Raw genomic sequence first — 19,238 nt, 5'->3', positions numbered from 1 at the left:
GATTAATTCACTTATTTTTGTGTATAAATTTTTTCTGTCATATATCCAGGCTACTCTGTGAGCTCTGTGACTGACGGCTCGTCTGAGTTTTATGTGGCCGGTGCTCCTCGTGCCGTTCATAGAGGACAGGTTATAGTTTACATTATTGACAGCCAGAGACAACCTGTGGTCATAGATTCACAAAGAGGAGATCAGGTACATTTGACCCTCAATGACCTTGAATTTCATTAGACAGTAAAGTCCTGTTTTATGTAATTGTGGTGTCTGTGGTTTGCAGATCGGGTCTTATTTTGGCAGCGTCCTCTGTCCCGTTGATGTGAACTCTGATGGAGTGACTGATCTGCTGCTGGTTGGAGCTCCGATGTACATGAGCGAGGAGAAGTCTGAGACGGGACGAGTCTACCTGTTCACCATTACCAATGTGATTTTGTTTATTGTGCTTATTTCCTTCTCTTTTTTCTGTAGTCAGCTACAATATACTATAACCTACTAATAAAGCGAAGGTTGTAAAAGAGATTTATATACACTAATGCTGCATTCACTCCATGTTGTAAATTACCGCAATTATGAGATGTCAACATGTGACGTTCGACTCGCACTGCATCCGAAATCAAATACTTCCCTATTATATAGTAGGAGAAAAAAACGGTATGAGAACAGAGTAGTGTGTCCCTAATACACAGTATTCAAAAAACAGAAGGCGAAAAGTTCCCGAATGACCTACTTCTTCCGCCGAGTTATTGAAGTGTGCATTCGGAAAGGCCACAGGAAAGGATTTGTGAATGAAACTGAAGCAATGCAACTGACGGTACAGGTCACATGACATGGCGGGTGTGTAATACGTCGGAATTTCATTCAAACTACACACGTTCATACTATATAGAACATACTTTTTTAGTGGTTGGTTTCAAACCAAATGTAGTACCTACTAAGTATGGATTTCAGACGCAGCGTCTGTATCGTTTTCGTCTAGTTTTTTGGCTCTTTAATGTGTTGTGACAGATCACTGTAGAGGCTCAGTTAAAGCTGCTTGTGGAAACCGATCATCTCTTCCTTCTAGTTCATTTATAGCGTGATATATAGCATTAAAGGAAATATGTCAGTATACACTGTTTTTCAAGTTCAAGTCCTCCGACGCATTACCACCTCGGGTGTGCATTATTTTTCTAATAATTCAACGGCCTGAAGTCAATTATTCCGCTTATACTACAGTTACCACACCTCGAAACGTTGTTCAGATTATGTATTTCAAGACGTTTGTAAAGTTTTTGTCATTAAAACGCTCTTGTATGTAGGACTAATTTATTACGCATCTAATCCAATGCCTCCGTTGCTAACTTCCAAAACGTCATTTTAGAGTTAGTAACGGAGGTTTGAGCCACTGATAGCAGACTAATGCTGGGGACACACGCACACGACTAGCTGACACATTCTCTGACTGTTTTCATCGCAGCATAAAAAAAGCATGTGCATCAATATTATTATTTATTTATTAATTCAATTCCTTTTAATTAATTCGAATTCATTCTTTTTTTTTCTATTATTGACAGATGACAGACTAGCCAAATAAATGAAACACAAAGCCCTTTAAACAAGTAGGCCTATCAATAATTATTTATTTGTTATATTATCTGCAATAATAATCCATGCTGCAGGACTATCCATTTATTTAGCCTATATTCAGTTTAATTTTCTATTGAGGCTATAGATAGGACTATATACTTTATTTATTCAAATTAAACTGCATGTTCCATTGATTGTGAAGCTAGACATTGAAAATTCCAGATCAAGCTCATGCGGCTAAATGTTTTTTCTTGTTATGAATTGTATCCTATTTTCCGTTATTACAGTTAACTACGCGAAGTGATATGGAACTGTAATGCGGTCAAGACCTGCCTGGAACTACTTTAGCTGTGCGTTTCCCTGAAAATAATGCACACCTTAGAACGTTCGTCAACCAATCAGATTCAAGCATTCAACGGCCCCGTAGTATAAGGCATAATATAGTCATATATCACTTAGGCTATTACACATCAGCTTTTCAACACATAAATAATGATGGGGAAATGATATTGATTTGAGATTAATACTGATTCACCGACCTCGGAATGTTGCGACATTTCAGAGAGCCGCGTAATAAAACCCCTTTATTATTCATTTTTATCTTTTAATAGGGTATCTTAAGTAACCAGGGTTTTTTGGAGGGTTCTCAAAGGAATGCTCGGTTTGGGATGGCCATCACCGTCGTCCCAGATCTGAACCTGGACGGCTTCAGTGACGTGGTGGTTGGTGCCCCATTGGAAGACAATGGCCATGGTGCCATTTACATCTACTATGGAGACAGAAAGACCATCAGAAAGCAGAGCTCACAGGTAGAACGAAACACTTCATTGAGTTCTCAGCACATAAAATGTAATTGCAAGTGCCAAAATTCTGAATATTCTCACAAATTTAGAAAATTATTGGAACGAAACTGGACCCAGCGCTGAAGTACTTTGGCCGTTCTCTAGACGCCAGCGGAGATATGAATGGAGACTCGATCCCAGATGTCACAGTGGGGGCTTTTGGGAAAGTCGTCCAACTCTGGTGAGAATTTGAATTAATTCACGATTAGATCGTCCCGTGTAACAGGAGACCATGCTAATTTGTAATACTTTATTAACGGCCCACCTTCAACAACTGAGTGAAGTGTGTAACAGCTGCATCGACGGCCTCAGTCATGGTGGGATATCTGGATATGTTTGTGGCCAGCGAAATGATCGCTCCAGCTGTCCTCTGGAATCCCATTTTTCACCTCAGCAATTCTCTAAGCATCAACTTTCTGTGGGACTCTCCTGTTTGTTCCAAAACCCATAAATCAATTGAACGGTTGAGTTTTAATTGATGCATTCTTGAACTCTTTCATTGTGGTTTTAGGAGTAGCGCAGTTGCAGTGGTCACAGCCAAGGTTTCCTTCACCCCTGATAAGATCAGTATCCTGAGTAAACCGTGTCGCAACAGTGGGAGGCAGGTGTCCTGCTTTAAGGCTAAAGTGTGTTTCGGCGCAACGTTTAAACCAACAAATCCACTGGGCCCAGTGGGTAAGGATACTGATTCTGGTCTGGGTCATATATTTTTAGGAGATGGACACATTTGGTCAGAGGAAGTAATGCATTTAAACATCCTTTTATAAAAACAGATATCAAGTACAACCTGACCCTGGATGCTGACCTGCAGTCTTCTCGGGTCAGCCCTAGAGGTTATTTCAGCAACTTGGATCGGGTCCTCCAGAAAGACATCAGCGTCTCTGCGCAGGACACATGTGAAGAGCATGATGTGTATGTGCAGGAGACCCCTGACCTCGTCAACTCAATTGCTTTGCGCGTGGACGTAGTTCTCAGCTATCCAGACGCAAACCCTGTTCTAGATGTCTTCAGTCCCAATGCGTGGGAGTTTTTTGTGAGTGCTGCGAGAACCAAAATTTAAGTGCCTGTGGTTTACTGTGATGGGCATGTGTTAAGAAAAAGGGCAATTAATTAACAAATGAATCAACTTTCGATCAGAAACATGAATTGGGGATGGCAGTAGCTATACCTTGGCTACAGTAGTAGTAGTAGTTTTATTTTTTTTAATCTATCTAATTTCCCATGGAACCCCCTGGACCCCAGTTTAAAATCCTCTGACTTAGGCTATTAAGAATAGAAGAATGCATCATCTTTGTTCAGGAAACTCTCCCTAAATCCTTGTGTTTATCTCTGGGGTTTGGTTTGGTCCAGATCCCATTCTCAAAGGACTGTGGCCAAGATGAAGTTTGCTTCAGTGACTTGGTACTGAGTGTGGAGAGTGAAGAGAAACGTGGGTAAGATTCCTTCAACCATATGACTTAAAGGCACAATATGTAAGTTTTTTGCTTTAAAATTAGCAAAAATCACTATATCTATGTTATATATTTTTTTTAGTTGTGTACTTACTTTATCCCGACTGTTTCCAACAACTTTCAAACCAAGAGAAATTTGTAATTTAATTCGAGAAACGTCCCGTTTCTTCATTTCCGTTTTGTCGCCGCCAATGGCGTCATATCCGCGTTGTCCCTGGTTTCCGCTCGTGCTGCCATGGCAACCAGAGCCCTCTGATAGTAACCAAAGCGACTGACGCGGACAACTTTGTAGTTCGCAATGTCTGTTTGCACGCTGTTGTTGTTTCGTTCAAACATTATGGACCATGGCAAGCAGACTTTGGATAAAAAAGGAGAACTAAAACGAGAATCAATATCAGCGCAGTTTTTTCGAGATGCCGAGAGCTCCCATAGACAGTAACGTTATATAAACGAGAGCTCCACGTCCGAGACTTCGATCGCTCCTACATGTACTTTATTAAACAGGTGAGCACATTTACATAAAACTAATCAATGTTTTATAACGTTCAACAATGATAAAATGTCAGAATATGATCTGTATGTTATTCTAATGTTGATGTAGCTTACTGCTAGTCTCATACAGATGAACAACAAACTAACACATACATTTCAACACATTCAGATGCAGTTTAGTGTGCTAGTGTAATGTTAGACCAAGTGAAACAGCGCTGCGTTACCTCACAAGTTTAATTTGTCTAATAAACTGACCTGTGAGTAGTAATTCTGCGTGTAGTTCGGTAGAATGAAATGTCCGTATTCCTTCTATATCCGCGGGACTGGGTGCTAACGTTAGAGTTTGGAGCTGATAGCTGTCTCTTAGCAATCCCGAACTGCTTTATATCATAGTCATGATAAAAGCATCGATGTATTCAGTCATCCATAAACATTATTAGATCGGTCGGCTTGACGTTGACGACAAGATCCATAATTCTTAGCAAATGTTGCGTCATCAATCTACGCCTTTGTTATTGTAAATAGGTTAGCGACCCCTAGTGGCGAAAAATGCCATACTGTACGTTTAAACAAGACAGAAATGTTAATAAATGATCTCTTATAAGGAAATTTGAAATGATCGAATTAACTAGCACCCAATTTCTTTTGTGAAAAGTTTCGATAACACATCCATATAAATCTCTTACTGTACACTCTTAAAAATAAAGGTTCTTTATTAGCATTGAAGCTTCCATGAAGAACCTTTAATATTTCATGGAACATTTCCATACCATAAGAGGATCTTTAGATGAATAAAATGATCTTTTGCACACTATGAAAAAAGGTTCTTCACTGAAAGGTTCTTTGGAGAATCCAAAATAAGTTCTTCCATTGCATTGCTGTGAAATTGAGTGAAAAAATACAAGTGTTTTGTTTTTTATTATTATTTCTAGCAAAACTCCACTGGTGGTCAGCCAGAACAAGAAAAGACTCTCCTTCACTGTGACAGTGATGAACAGGAACGAAAATGCATACAATGCACGGGTGACAGTCAGCCACTCCAGTAACCTCTTCTACGCTTCTTTTACAACACCGGTACTTTACAACTAATCCAAACTATTCATTAATTATATTCTACTTGACATCAGCAGTACAATATATGATTGTGAAAATAATTTTAATAAAACTGGGCAGGATTCAGGTGGTGCTGGCAGGCTCACCAGAAGATTCTACCCATAATTTAAAGGGATAGTTCGCCCAAAAATGAAAATTCTGTCAGTAATACTCACCGTCATGTTGTTCCACACCCATAAGATAAACTTTCGTTCATCTTCGAAACACAAATGTAGATATATTTGATGAAATCCGACAGCTTTTGGTCAGAATTTTGGGTGAACTATCCATTTAAGTGCAATATACTGTGTACTGCATTTGTGTTTTACTTAAAAAGCACTGGCATGTTCTTGTGTTCAAAACAGCTGTTTCTGATTTTTCAGACTGATGAAACAGAGGTGAAGTGCACTCTGATGAAAGATTCAGACAAACTCACCTGCCAATTGAGTTATCCAGCCCTGAGGACAGACCAATCGGTGAGACCGACGTCTGCGAGCATTCATCTTCAGATCTGCCTGATATGATTTTAACGATTTTGTTACTTTTCCTCAGGTTACGTTTGTGGTATACTTTGACTTTAACTTGAAAAGGCTTGAAAAAGATGCCAAAGTTGTCTTTGAGGCTTTAAGGTAAATATAGAAATTACTGTATATGTGACAGTTCATAGCTCAAGATCCACAGGTTTAGTAATGTGTAAGGAGATGAATTAATATTAATCAATGTTTGATTGGTTTATTTGCACTGCAGTGACAGCACAGAGAAAACTCCCGCTGATAATATTTTCCATGAATCCATTCCTGTCCAATACAACTCTGAGATCATCCTCAGCAGGTCAGACAACACACTCTATATATAACATTACAACATTTCCTTTATTAAACACCTATCAGGAATGCCTGATTCTGATTGGTCAGCTGTTGCATTCTGCAGTCTACTAGCTGTGCTAGTTTCATTTTTCTTGTACAGGGTTTCCCACATTTCAGGAAAGCATTAAATGGTATTGGAGCATTTCAAATGTGTGATTTCCACTCTTGGAAATTAATACAATATTAAAATGTCATTGAAAAGTTTCAGAAATTAAAACTGTCAGTGTCAAATTTTCTACCTCTGTTTTAAATAATGTCTTTTGATAAAACGTGCTCTTTGTGACTGTGATCTCGATAAAGTGATTTTTTTAAAATCCTCTAGTAATCATACGGTACCGTTCAAACTTTGGGCATTTAAAAAAAAAAAAAAAAAAAGTTTATTCTGCAAAGTTGCTTTAAACTGATCGAAAGTGCCATGCAGTTAAAACATCTATATGTTATAAACGATTTATATTTCAAATAAATGCTGTTTTTTTTTTTTTACTTTATATATTTATCACAAAAAAAGTATCACAGTTTATACAAAATTATTAAATGTTTCTTATTAGAGTGATTTCTTAAGGATCATGTGACACTGAAGACTGAAAATTGCTGAAAATTCATCTTTGATCACAGGAATAAATTACATTTTAAAATGTATTACAATAGAAAACAGTTACTGTATTTTAATATTGCTGTTTTTACTATATTTTCTGAATTACTAAATATCTTACTGATCCCAAACTTTGGAAAAGTCATGGAAAAAAAATCATGAAAGTGAATTGGTTATAAAGTGTGGGAACCCTTCTTGCGAAAAATCCTGAGTAACTTAGTTATTGATATAAACATTATAAAACCTCTTTTAAAATAATGTTGAGTGGTTCCACTATTTCTGCATGATATCCAGTTAAATAAAACATTTTAACCCCATCATAACATTTATTTCTTAATGTTTAAATGTGTCTTTATTATTTTCAATTTTTTTCAGAGAATCAAACTTAGATGTTTATTTACTGGAAAAAGAGGAAAATTTTGCAACCACAGTAAGGGGTTACAAGGACATCGGACCAGCTTTTAACTTCAATTTAAAGGTGAGTTCATGCTGTAGTGAAATGGATAAATCCTTCAGGCTGTTCACTACCACCATCTGTTGGTTTGCTCTGAAAAGGAAGTTCATGGTAGTGATTCAGCCTGCTAATGTGCGTGTATTTATTTATTTCTACAGGTTTCTACAGGAACTGTCCCAGTCAGCCTGGTTTACCTCAACGTGTCGCTGCCAAGCAGCACTAAAGCGGGAAACCCCCTCCTGTACATTACCAGCATTAAAACTTCACCTGTGAGGAGCAATAACAGTTTCTTTTACACCCAATGTATTTAATCATCCATATATGACTGAAAGCAGTGCCTGAGCATGTGGAAATTATTTGATGATGATATTTCCTGCAACAGGCTGAAAAATTCCATTGTACCGACAGCAATCTGATCGACCCGTTTAAGATCAGTCAGAAACCTTATCCAGCCCGATTCACCGAGGAGAGTTTTAGAGGAACAGAGGAACTGGTCAGTGCTTGATCTAATATTTTCCTGAAATCCAAGAAAGAGAAAAAGCATTCACTGCTGTTATTGATTGCGACACACAAAGGAAGTAATAATAAAGGAAGAATGAAACCCAGTAATAATTATTTGTGTAATAATGTTTTTAATTAGATCTAGATGTTGATTTACAAGTCAAGATGACTAATTCTGTCTCATGATTACAAATAACAGGATGTCTTGAAATTTCCATCCGCAAAGCCATAACGTATTGATCATCTGTTCGCCAGAACTGCAAAACGGCCACATGTCAGTTTATGCGATGCGTCCTGAAGGACCTGGAGGAGAAGAATGATTATTACCTGAATGTAACTACAAACATATGGAAAGGCACCTTTGCAACGGTAAGTGAACTCATCTCATTACTTTTCTCAAGTGTTGGGGTTAAAGTCCACCTGAAGGCAATCATTTTATCCCTTAAAACTCATCTTTGATCACCAAAATTACATATTTAAATGCTTTTTCCTTGAAATAAAATTCTTCATGCCTTAAAATACTTTGAATGTAACTCTACACACTTGCCTCATTTAGTATATGCTGTTCTATGAATATGCAAATGAGCCCCGCCTCCACTCACTCACACCAGCTCAGAGATCCACTCATTGACGATTACACATTGATCTGGGGTGCGTTTCCCGAACAACTCGCTGCTTAAGTACCATAGTACGATGCATCGTTGAAGAAATCAACTAGCTAGTCACGACTGTTTCCCGAAACCACACTGGTTTATGACGTCACGCACGTGTTGGAGTATAATAACTTCTTTTAATGAATCTGTTTGAGTTCGAATTAACGCAAGATGTTTTGCTATAAATTACAGACATGGCATCTGAGGGCTATTTCTCATTTTTCTCAGTTATTTTGTTTTATTTCCAGATTCAATCATAGGCTCGTTCTTACATAGTAGAGCACGTTCGCACATGCGCAGTCTTCAAAAACGGTGCTATAAATTTCTTGACAAACTAAAAGACGCAAATGATGTGTATTCTAAATAAAAGACACAGGAAATGGTATTGGAATGTCAGCTTATTTTGCTCAAGATAAGGATTTATTAAGTCCACATGTCATGCAAACTAGAAACTCTGCTTCTAACCACAGGTCGAGAGCTGTCGATCCAACTACATAACTTTGCGATGCTGTTTGCGAATGTTCGTTATGGTTTCGGGAAACACTGACTCTTCGAACTAAGCTGATAACGACGGAACTTGCAAACATAGTTGGCTAACGATGCTTTTGGGAAACGCACCCCTGATTGGTTACAAGCTAGTTTGTGAAGTCAGAAACACCAGCGATTTCAAACCGTGTTTTTGAGACTGTCTTTGGTTCACTGCAGTTTTGAGGCGAAAAGACTCAGCAATGGTGTCGACTTATGAATTTGCACATGGTTTGACTTAAAACATAATAAAAACACCACATCGACATATAAACAACATTAAAAGCTGGATTTTCACCACAGGGGGACTTTAACAATGTGTTTGTTTGCCCATTTAAGGCTGATTTCCTGTACGTCGTGCTCTCTGTAAGAGCTGATATAGAGACGTCTCAACCGGACCTACTGTTCATCGAGCAGAAACAGCTGAAGGTATGGTCAAAATACAGCAGGATCATTTGAACACTTTGCCTCAAACGTCTTCAAACGTCTTCAGTCATTACCCATGTCGAGACAATTGACATGAGTTCATTGCAGGTTGAAGTCAAAGTGAGCCAACCTGGCGCTAAAGGGGACGTTCCAGTGGGCGTCATTGCAGGGAGTGTTATTGGCGGTCTGTTATTATTGGCTCTTGCCGTCGCAGTGCTTTGGAAGGTGCTCAATTTAGCTTTTTCCTCCCAATGGTTTCCTTGTGCCATTGTCTTCCTTTAAAACCCGATATGTTTATGTTCAGGTTGGATTCTTTACGAGGAAATATCAAAAGCTGATGAAGAACGAGGAGAATGAAGGGGAAGAACAGGAACTGAAGGAAAACAGTGAGGCGCCCTGAGAGATCGGCCGAGACTCATTTGGAGATGTCAGAGGTTTCTTCCCAGACACAAATGTCCAGGACAGGGTTAGAAAGAGTGAAATGAATGAACTGGAAATTGCCGGGTTGATTACAATGCATTAACTTACAACTGGCATTCCAATCCCGTTCATTTCTCAAATGCTTTTTCTCTGCTAGCGGGTGTATCTTTTGGCACAGTCTTACCACTTCCTCTGAGTAGTTAGTTTTTAACTAGATCTTTTTGACTATTGTGTCTTGTGATTATTGGTGTCATATGCTGGCATATGAGAAAACGCTGACCTTTGAGTTCTTATTTGAACACATTTGATCATTTGTTTTATAGTTGAGTACGAAAATCACCAAACACATAAGGCTCCGATATATTTCAAGCAAAATCTGGAGTTTGAAACAGCTTGCTATAGCGAACTTTCTGGAAAAGTTTGTTCTGACTGATAAACACCTTCCATTGGTCCGTGGCGATTATGTAATAGCTGTGGCTCAGCCATCTTTGACGTGGAAATCGTTCTTGTTAATTTCTTCTGTTGTTCAGTCCTTGGAGGTCAGACTCGAGTAAAAACATGAGCACACTGGAGAGTTGTAATTCTAATTAAAAGAGACATAATATTTTCATGTTTAATACTGTAACGCTGCTTTCTTTAAAGCAATCTATTGTATAAAGCGCTATATAAATAACATGACTGGAGAGCTGAATTGCAGAGCTTGTGCAAACATCCACACCATTATGATCAGATGCTTTAAGTCTTGTTTTCTCACCGCTGTCATTTTTGTTGTTTATTTTGTTGTCGAAAGGAAAGCTTGCAGCACATATGTGACCCTGGATCACAAAATTTGTGGCAGTAGCCAACAATACACTGTATGGGTCAAAATTATAGATTTTTCTTTTATGCCAAAAATCTTTAGGATATTAAGTAAAGATCATGTTCCATAAAGATATTTTGTAAATTTCTAACCTTAAATTTATCAAAAATGTATTTTTTGTGAGTGAATGCAGCACAGTCGCGAACATAAATGGACAACTTTAAAGGAGATTTTCTCAATGTTTCGATTTTTTTGCACCCTCAGATTCCAGATTTTCAAATAGTTGTATCTCGGACAAATATTCTCCTATCCTAACAAACCATGCATCAATGGAAAGCTTATTTATTCATATTTCAGGTGATGTATAAATCTCAATTTCAAAAAATGTACCCATAAGACTGGTTTTGTGGTCCAGGGTCACATATTTACATATTCACATATTCAACTAAATGTGGGCGGCGTCTGGATGTTCGCTGTCTTTTCCCCCTGAGCCAAGAACGAAAAAGAACTTCGCCTTGAGTATATCGGGGCCTTTATGTTATGTGCTTTATTAAATCAGTGAAGCGTTTACAAAATCATAGTGAAACCATTTCAGCAATAACATAAAATAAATACAATTGAATGTAAATGTGTTATGGCCAAAGCAACACACTGTAAAACTCTTTCTGTAAATTCTACAGCTGCCACTTTTGTCCGTTCTATGCAAGAATCATGAGCAAATAACTAAAGTAATAAGCAGTGCAACTCTGCATAAAACATCAGGGAAATTTACTGATACTAAACGAGAAAAAAATATTGAATACTTTAAATATTAATATTAAAACTCAAAATATATCTTGTATACATAATATACTACCCGACCAAAAAAAAAGTCACTGTTTGGATTTAAATAAGCAAGATATTACAAGATCTTGACCAGAAATGAATGCACCTCTCAATGGAAATAAATGCTGTGATGTTATTTCTATCAAGAGGTGCATCAATTGTTGGTCAAGATCTTGTATTTACAATGCAAGAGTCCAGCACTCTGTAAAGTCTCCTCCAGCACATCCCAAAGACTCTCAGTGAAGTTAACGTCTGGACTCTGAGGTGTTGATTCATGTGTGAAAATGATTCTTCATTCTCCTAACAACCATTCTTTCACAATCTGATCCTGATGAATGTTGACATTGTCATCCTGGAATATGGCCACGATGCGTCTTCCTACATGGCTGTTTAAGAAATGAAAATCTACACATTCTATCAATTAGGGGGTTAGAAGAACTGTTACCAAATATATAATATGCTAGAAACATTGCAATTATGATTCAATCATAAACTCTTAAGCATTTGCCTATTTAAATCCAAACAGCGACTTTTTTTTGGGGCCGGGCAGTGTATAATGCTTTTGTTAATAAACACTCGAATACTTTAAAATGTCTTGGAATTACTGATAATGTTAACTTTTAATATAAATAAGTAGGTATGATTATGTCTTAATTCAGGGTTTAAAGGAGAACTCCGGTCAATTTTAACATTGAGCTCATTTTTTTGTACATTTGGAGTGCTGTCAATACAGAGAACAACGACAAAAATCGGTGTTGCCTACACTGAGTTATTCTATTTTTAAAATTTGCACCCTGTTGACTTCAATGGGGCAAGTACTAAACCTGCTTTTAGCCTCTTAACATCCTTGATGTGTCATTACAAGTGCACAGAAAATGTGAGTGATTCCTTCAGAGTGAACACGGGTGAATCTGACTGCAGTAGATGTGAAAGATATGTATAAAACTGATGTTATTTAAGCCAGAGCAAATACCTGTGTTTACATCCTGTTTTCGGTTGAAGTCCAAAGTAGTCGATTGCCGAGTTCACGCGCACAGGTTTAGTTACCTATGATCACGCGCGTGAACTCGGCAATCGACTACTTTGGACTTCAGGATGTAAACACAGGTATTTGCGCTGGCTTAAATAACATCAGTTTTATCCATATCTTTCACATCTACTGCAGTCAGATTCACTCGTGTTCACTCTGAAGGAATCACTCACATGACCTGTGCACTTGTAATGACACATCAAGGATGTTAAGAGGCTAAAAGCAGGTTTAGTACTTGCCCCATTGAAGTCAACAGGGTGCAAATTTTAAAAATAGAATAACTCGGTGTAGGCAACACCGATTTTTGTCGTTGTTCTCTGTATTGACAGCACTCCAAATGTACAAAAAAATGAGCTCAATGTTAAAATTGACCGGAGTTCTCCTTTAACGTCTACTGATGGTGTGACAGGAAAAGAGGCCTGTCTAATCAAAGGCAACATAAGCAACCAAGATTTTCCTCAATGTTTACATGATGTTTTTGCACTGGTACCTTTGTAAAACTTTCTATTCTTTACAAAAAAAGAAAGAATATACTCGTTTGTTGAAAATCTGTATTTGTGTTTCATCAGGTGTTAAAGGAGAACTTGAGCTTTGTATTTTTTCAATAAAAAAGTCTAGATGCTTCACGAGATTTACTGTAGCCCATTTGCTCATTTAACAGTTCAGCTTTCCTTGGAATCTTTTCCATCATCCGCCCACAAACACTCCTTGTTCTCTTTCCAGCAAGGCTGCCCAGACTCATATATTTCCTGAAAAGAACAAAATAATTACAAACATGTTGTAAACAATTGCACAAGAGAAATTATTACACTTTGATGGCAATAATTAACAAGTTACAAGTTATTATATAACTATAATTTCGGTAACACTTTATTTCGGTATCACTTAATTTTAAGGTGACAGTTTCACATTACTACATGTACTTCATTATAAGTAACCATTACTGTAGCTCTAAAGTTAATTAATAGTACTCAGCACTTATTTGAGTAAGTACAATGTAACTATGTCACCTTAAAATAAAGTGTAACCATCATTTCTTATAAAGAAACAAAAAGTTCCACAAACAGGGTAGACTGTCATGTCTTATAACTTTATTACTATAATACTTAATAAAGTTAATTATACTTAATAGAGGCACAAATAACCTTTTTATTTAAACATTTTTTTAACTATTTGATTAAATACTATTAACCTAACATGGAAACTAGCAGGACAAATTGCTGTTTTTTGAGTTGTTGACCTTCTCAACTGTATCCAATAATTATAACCACAAGTCATGATGCACACTTTATATTCAAGTTATTGCATCAAAAATGTATAATTCTAATGATTAAAATGTAATCTTTGCACTGTTAAAAATTCCTTAAAGTAACATTTCAGGCAGGAAGACAAAACTCATTACTTACACAAATCGTGTCGACTGCATTTATCAAACTTATTACTACGTTTGCAAGGAAAAGTGATTCATTAAATATTGTCCAAAACTTACTATGAACTTAAGTTTATTAATAACTACCAAAAAGCATTTGGCGCAAAGCTAGCTAGTCTCAACTGAGAAACATCTGCAGCCCTGTTACTTATTCAGGCTTACTTTATTTACATTTTACTTTATTTAAGTCGCATCAATTGTGTCTATTTAGTGTTTAAGCTTGTTAATACAAGAAATTAACAGAATCAAACAATTCGGTTTTATGTGACGCATTATGGTTTTCAAACCTCCAATCAAATGTAAGAAGGAAATAAACATTTATTTTGACCTCCTGAGGCTGACAAATATCATTTACTGAAGATTAATCACCTCCTTTTTTGTACCTTATTCATTCTCTGGGGTTACACAGAAGTCATGCACTACTAGGCATGTTCATACCTTTTTCCAGATTGGTACAGTGGCTTTGAGTGTGTCGATGCCGTACTTCACCGCCTCCAGGGACTCACTTCTGTGCGGCGATGAGATCCCTATTATAACGCTTGCTTCTGTTATAGGAACCACACTGTGGACAGAGCAGGGAAAGAACACAGATATTCTTTAGATGTGCAAATATCAAGCAATAAACTCTCATCATCTAAACAAACTGCGAGACTCACCCAAGTCTATGTTGTATGCTGATGTGCCTGACGCTGGGCCACTTTGTCCTGATGTCACTGCAGATCTTCCTCAGTTCTGACTCTGCCATTGGAATGTACGCCTCATATTCAAGCCGTATAACTTTCTTCCCCTCAAAATTATCTCTGGTAGTCCCTGAAAAAGGAGATTACATACGAATCCTTCATTTCACCCTTCTGCTCTGGACGGTGTATGTGCTTGTTGGAGGGATCAGGGTCTCCTCGACATGGATGGTACCTTTGCATCATGTGACCAACTAACCGTTTTAACCTTAATACTGAAATAGACCAAGAAACATGGGAGGCCGTTCTGGAAAGGGTTCACTCCTCGTCTCTCTGTGCACGTCATGCTCTAATACAATGCAAGGCGGTTCATAGATCCCACTGGTCTAAATGCAGACTTGCTCGGATGAATCCAACCGTTGATCCAGAATGTGATAGGCATCACTTGGGACCAGCCACACTAACTCGTATGCTTTGGACCTGTCCAGCTCTGGTCCTTCACTGTCCACTCACTTTACAAATTTTGTAAAGCAATGTCTAAGATGTCTAATTTGACTGAACTGGAAGAGCCCTCACCCACCATCTCACGCATGTTGGATAATGAATATTTTTCAAGAAATTACAGGCTTTTTTCGTATTGGTGATTCGGTGGCTCTGAATTGTCAAAACACCATTCAAAACGCTTGCTACGGATGCGAAAACCGCAGAAAATCGAACCTGATCCGAATTTTTTTATGACGAGCGAAAGTTTCGGAGGCAGTGCGCAAGCGTGATTGACATAACGTGAGGTCGTATTTATTTTTTAATGTGCGAAAAATTTCGGATGCGAATTTCGGACTCAGTGTGCAAGGGCCTTGACAATATTTGTATTCAAATTTGTCAGCCCTTTCTTGCATGTTAAAACTCTCCAGCTTGACCTAAACTCCTTTGTTTGGCACATTAACTTTTTTAGGCTTCAACGCCGGCCATGAGGGTGAGTAAATATTGACAGAATTTTCATTTTTGAGTGAACTATAAATTTAATGAGTTTTTTTTAAATATTGAAAAATGAAATCATTTTCTTAAAGGAACCGTATGTAAGATTGTGGCCGCAATTACTGCAATCACTTTCAAATTACTGTAGAGTGGGGTATCCCCTCCCCCTCCCCCCCCCCCCCTGACTCGAGGTTGCCAGATAGGCTGGCATTTTTTATCCGACACGTTTGTAGCTGCAGCTGTGGTAACTAGAGCAGAGCTGGCAACCCGGATGCCGAAACACTACTGACTTCGTGATTGGTAGATAGGTGGAGGGTGGGGCATCAGGCCAAAACACAACATGACAACATCAACATCAGCTGAGGGCTGCAACATCACTTTTAAATGACAATATCCTGGCCGGACTACTGTTGTCAGTGATATAAGTATTTGAAATGAACAAGATTTCTTAATGTCTATTGACATATCAGGGCCATTTTATGATTAATTGAAATACATTTCTTACATACGGTTCCTTTAAAGGTGCATTAAGCAACTTTTCATGTTAAAAATACCCGTTTTCTAACCCATACATGCTTAAACAATTGCCTGATGGGCTGAATGAGCCCTTCTCTGATCACTGAGATTGTCTCTATAATCCTGTAAAGTAAAATAAATAAGAGGGATTCGGGCCGGAATTTTAGACTGGGCTCGACGTCATGCGCGTTCACGGCACGCTCACATAGCTATGCCTGGCAGGTTTGTGTATTCGCCGGCATTCTCCGTAGAAGATGGATTGTAAGAGACCTGCTTATAGTTCATTTCAAACACCAACGCAAACTCCACGTAAGATAAAAAAAAGAAAACTTTTGTCCGTGAGCGTGCACACCTCTGGTTGCAGTTTCGCTTGCCGCCAGAGGGGGCATAGTTCTGCAAAAACTCAGAGACTTGCGCAATGCACCTTTAATGAAATAATACTATAAATAAGAAACTAAAACTGCCAGTAGGTGGCAGAAAATGTCTAAATGAGTTAGTCATTGAGTCATTCATTTGATATGTTCAAACGGATGATTCATTCAGAAATTAAGTTAATGGCTCTCTTTATGAATGGGCCAATGAATCATTGGTTCACCACACGGATTCATTCAGAAACTAAACACTGCTGTGTGTTGCTCGAAGACGCACAACAGTTCTGCTATTTTCATTTTTTTCTAAAACAGACAATTTTGTGTCTAAAATATGACATAATATTAACTTCGTATTTATTGAATTGTTGTATAAAATCAATATCACATTTGCACTCATCCAATTCGGGACAAAAACAGCACTCGTGTGATATTGCTTAACTATATCATATCATATAAATGTGAGATAAAATCTCATACAGGGCATTTTTGCCCTGATCTTGAATTTTAGGGTCATTCTATAGGCTGTTGTTGGTGCGTTAAAGGCGTTAATAATCATAATGAGTTATTTTTTCCCATAACTACATAATTAAATGAACATGTTAAATCGACAGCACTATTATTTTATTTAGTTTTGTTTTATTTGGTGGGGGGCGGTGCTCTCTAAATCCTTTTTTGTAATGATCTTGTGTGTCTAAAATGTTTAAATTAATCATAAACAAAAAAAATGATATGTATCTATAAGAAGGCCAACTCTAAACAGAAGCAATGATTCAACTACAAAAGACTGACCAATAAACAGAGATATAGCGCCACAGGAGGGACACGTCACAGATTCAGAGACGCCATCAGCAGAAAGCTTGTCCGTCGTGAGTGTAATTAGATCTTGACCCTGATCTGCAGCCATACCTTTCAAAAAATCAGAAAACATTATAAAACATTAAACAAAAAAGTTATATATATATATAAACAAAAAGCATGGTAATATATATACAGACAGACAGGTAGGCTATCAGATTTGATGCTCACCTTGGTAGTTCGTTACCCTCCACTAAGGGGTGGTATGACGGCCACCTCGTCTCCCTCTCTGAGGGTCAAGGGCTGCGCACCCAGAGGCACGTACTCCTGCCGCACTGCCAGGACCACCTGATCCCGTAACACAGACAGTCTGGCAAACAAGATAACATCTCATCAGATTCAGAACATAACGAATAGAAAATAAAATAAAAATTAACAGATGCTCAATCAGAAAATAATAGTTTACAACAGATCATTTGTTATTATAAGCATTATTTATATGATTTAGAGCATGTATAGTACAATACAATTTAAACAAGTCTTCAGAAGGCAAAGAAAGACACTTGTGCATATGCATGAAATATTTGACACTGCAAATACCCAATATTACTACATGAAACACACACACATATATATATATGAATGACATGATAAAGTTAGTTAACATAATATGCCAGAAAGTAACATTATAAATATGTATTACTTTATTATTATTAATAATAATACACACATAATAACAATTATTACGTCAAATAATTAATATTACAAGTAAAAATATATATTAAATAACAATAACAATTACCATATGTAATACTAATGTTGTTAATAACAATATAACAATGTGAAGTTGTACACTGCAAAGGAGCGCAACGCATAAACAAAGTCTCTGGTTGTTGGACTGAGGGCATTTTTTTGATAATAATGCGTCGATCACTTGCAGTGTAAATATCACTGATTTAAAAATCCTACAATATAGCTGTGATAATAATTCACCTCGGATGTCTGGTCTCCAAATCCTGCCACAGCTGTAGAGATGTTATGTTTGACGGAACAGTGATGTTCTCCGCTTTAAGTCCTGTTAATTCGGCACTTTTTGCAAAGTACAGAACCGACACCTGCTTAACGTGTAGACATATGGGCTGTTATGATAATATGGACAATTTCGTAACTGTTGGCAAAACATTCAAGTTTATGTAAATGTGATTCGTTTTTTTTATTTTTGCATGCAGGTTATTGCTCAGAAAATGTTTTATTAAGTAATATAATGAAAAAAAAATTAATATTTTAAAAGCAGACTTACCTCGGTAGTCATGTATGTACATTGGCCGGACACACATGCAAAGTTCAAACACTCGCAGCGCGTGCTGCTGCTGTCAGCTAGAGGCTCGAGCTCGTCTTCCTCATAGCCCGAATCCCATTGGTTCTGCTTCAGGTCAGCTGACTCATGGCCAGGAAACAGACGGATCATGCTTTGTTTATTCAGGAATTCAATAAATTTAAAGGCTTAAAATTCAAATTTATAAATTCGCACTTTTCCTCCTCTATTATGTATTCTGTAAGATTTTATCATTTTATCCTATCCTTTATCCTATTTAACCCGTTCCTGAAATTAGCTCCGCATTTCCATCATTCACCGGCAGATGTCTCCAAATCCAAATTCACATGTCTCACTGGGCCATTCACCAACCTCAGAGTTCAATGTCCTTAAATATAATGTATAAAGAACTTTCTTAATGGTTACTATATTTAGAGACTCGTGTAGGCTAAAACACTACATACATATATGACATTTGTAAGCTTCAAGTATACAAGAAACATAAAATAAAAACAACGGATCAAACGCACGTCTCGCCATTATTAAACAGCCGATGGCTGTTGTTGTTCAGTAAGACGATTCTGTGTGGCATTCGATCAATCCAGTGACATCTCTAACCACAGACCACA

At 37.5% G+C, this 19,238-nt stretch overlaps 2 protein-coding genes across 2 annotated transcripts in view; one reads left to right on the top strand and one right to left on the bottom strand.

Moving 5' to 3' along the window:
• The window catches only part of itga2.2 (integrin, alpha 2 (CD49B, alpha 2 subunit of VLA-2 receptor), tandem duplicate 2), a 30,221-nt gene extending 17,066 nt beyond the window's left edge, over positions 1 to 13,155 (top strand). The window contains exons 12-29 of the mRNA XM_081354619.1: positions 50 to 195; positions 278 to 421; positions 2,175 to 2,372; positions 2,456 to 2,586; positions 2,917 to 3,080; positions 3,179 to 3,438; positions 3,756 to 3,838; positions 5,281 to 5,422; positions 5,824 to 5,916; positions 5,993 to 6,069; positions 6,188 to 6,271; positions 7,274 to 7,376; positions 7,511 to 7,621; positions 7,735 to 7,845; positions 8,109 to 8,222; positions 9,371 to 9,460; positions 9,566 to 9,682; positions 9,762 to 13,155. Of these exons, the coding sequence (XP_081210745.1) occupies positions 50 to 195; positions 278 to 421; positions 2,175 to 2,372; positions 2,456 to 2,586; positions 2,917 to 3,080; positions 3,179 to 3,438; positions 3,756 to 3,838; positions 5,281 to 5,422; positions 5,824 to 5,916; positions 5,993 to 6,069; positions 6,188 to 6,271; positions 7,274 to 7,376; positions 7,511 to 7,621; positions 7,735 to 7,845; positions 8,109 to 8,222; positions 9,371 to 9,460; positions 9,566 to 9,682; positions 9,762 to 9,857 (2,264 nt within the window). The 3' untranslated portion in view covers positions 9,858 to 13,155. The remainder of the gene's footprint in view (positions 1 to 49; positions 196 to 277; positions 422 to 2,174; positions 2,373 to 2,455; positions 2,587 to 2,916; positions 3,081 to 3,178; positions 3,439 to 3,755; positions 3,839 to 5,280; positions 5,423 to 5,823; positions 5,917 to 5,992; positions 6,070 to 6,187; positions 6,272 to 7,273; positions 7,377 to 7,510; positions 7,622 to 7,734; positions 7,846 to 8,108; positions 8,223 to 9,370; positions 9,461 to 9,565; positions 9,683 to 9,761) is intronic.
• Positions 13,146 to 17,664, bottom strand: LOC308683830 (molybdopterin synthase catalytic subunit). The gene is made up of 5 exons (XM_081354621.1): positions 17,526 to 17,664; positions 17,289 to 17,405; positions 14,617 to 14,770; positions 14,399 to 14,522; positions 13,146 to 13,280 (listed from the first exon to the last, which is right to left on the bottom strand). The coding sequence occupies exons 2-5, from the start codon at positions 17,401 to 17,403 to the stop codon at positions 13,194 to 13,196; spliced, it is 480 nt and encodes a 159-aa protein (XP_081210747.1). The 5' UTR covers positions 17,404 to 17,405; positions 17,526 to 17,664; the 3' UTR covers positions 13,146 to 13,193.
• Between the last annotated feature and the right edge of the window lie 1,574 nt (positions 17,665 to 19,238).

The sequence above is a fragment of the Scardinius erythrophthalmus genome (genome assembly GCF_964197995.2).
Source record: "Scardinius erythrophthalmus genome assembly, chromosome: 23".
Taxonomy (NCBI): domain Eukaryota; kingdom Metazoa; phylum Chordata; class Actinopteri; order Cypriniformes; family Leuciscidae; genus Scardinius; species Scardinius erythrophthalmus.
The sequence above is the reverse complement of the archived record's forward strand: the minus strand, read 5'-3'. Positions and strand labels throughout refer to the sequence as shown.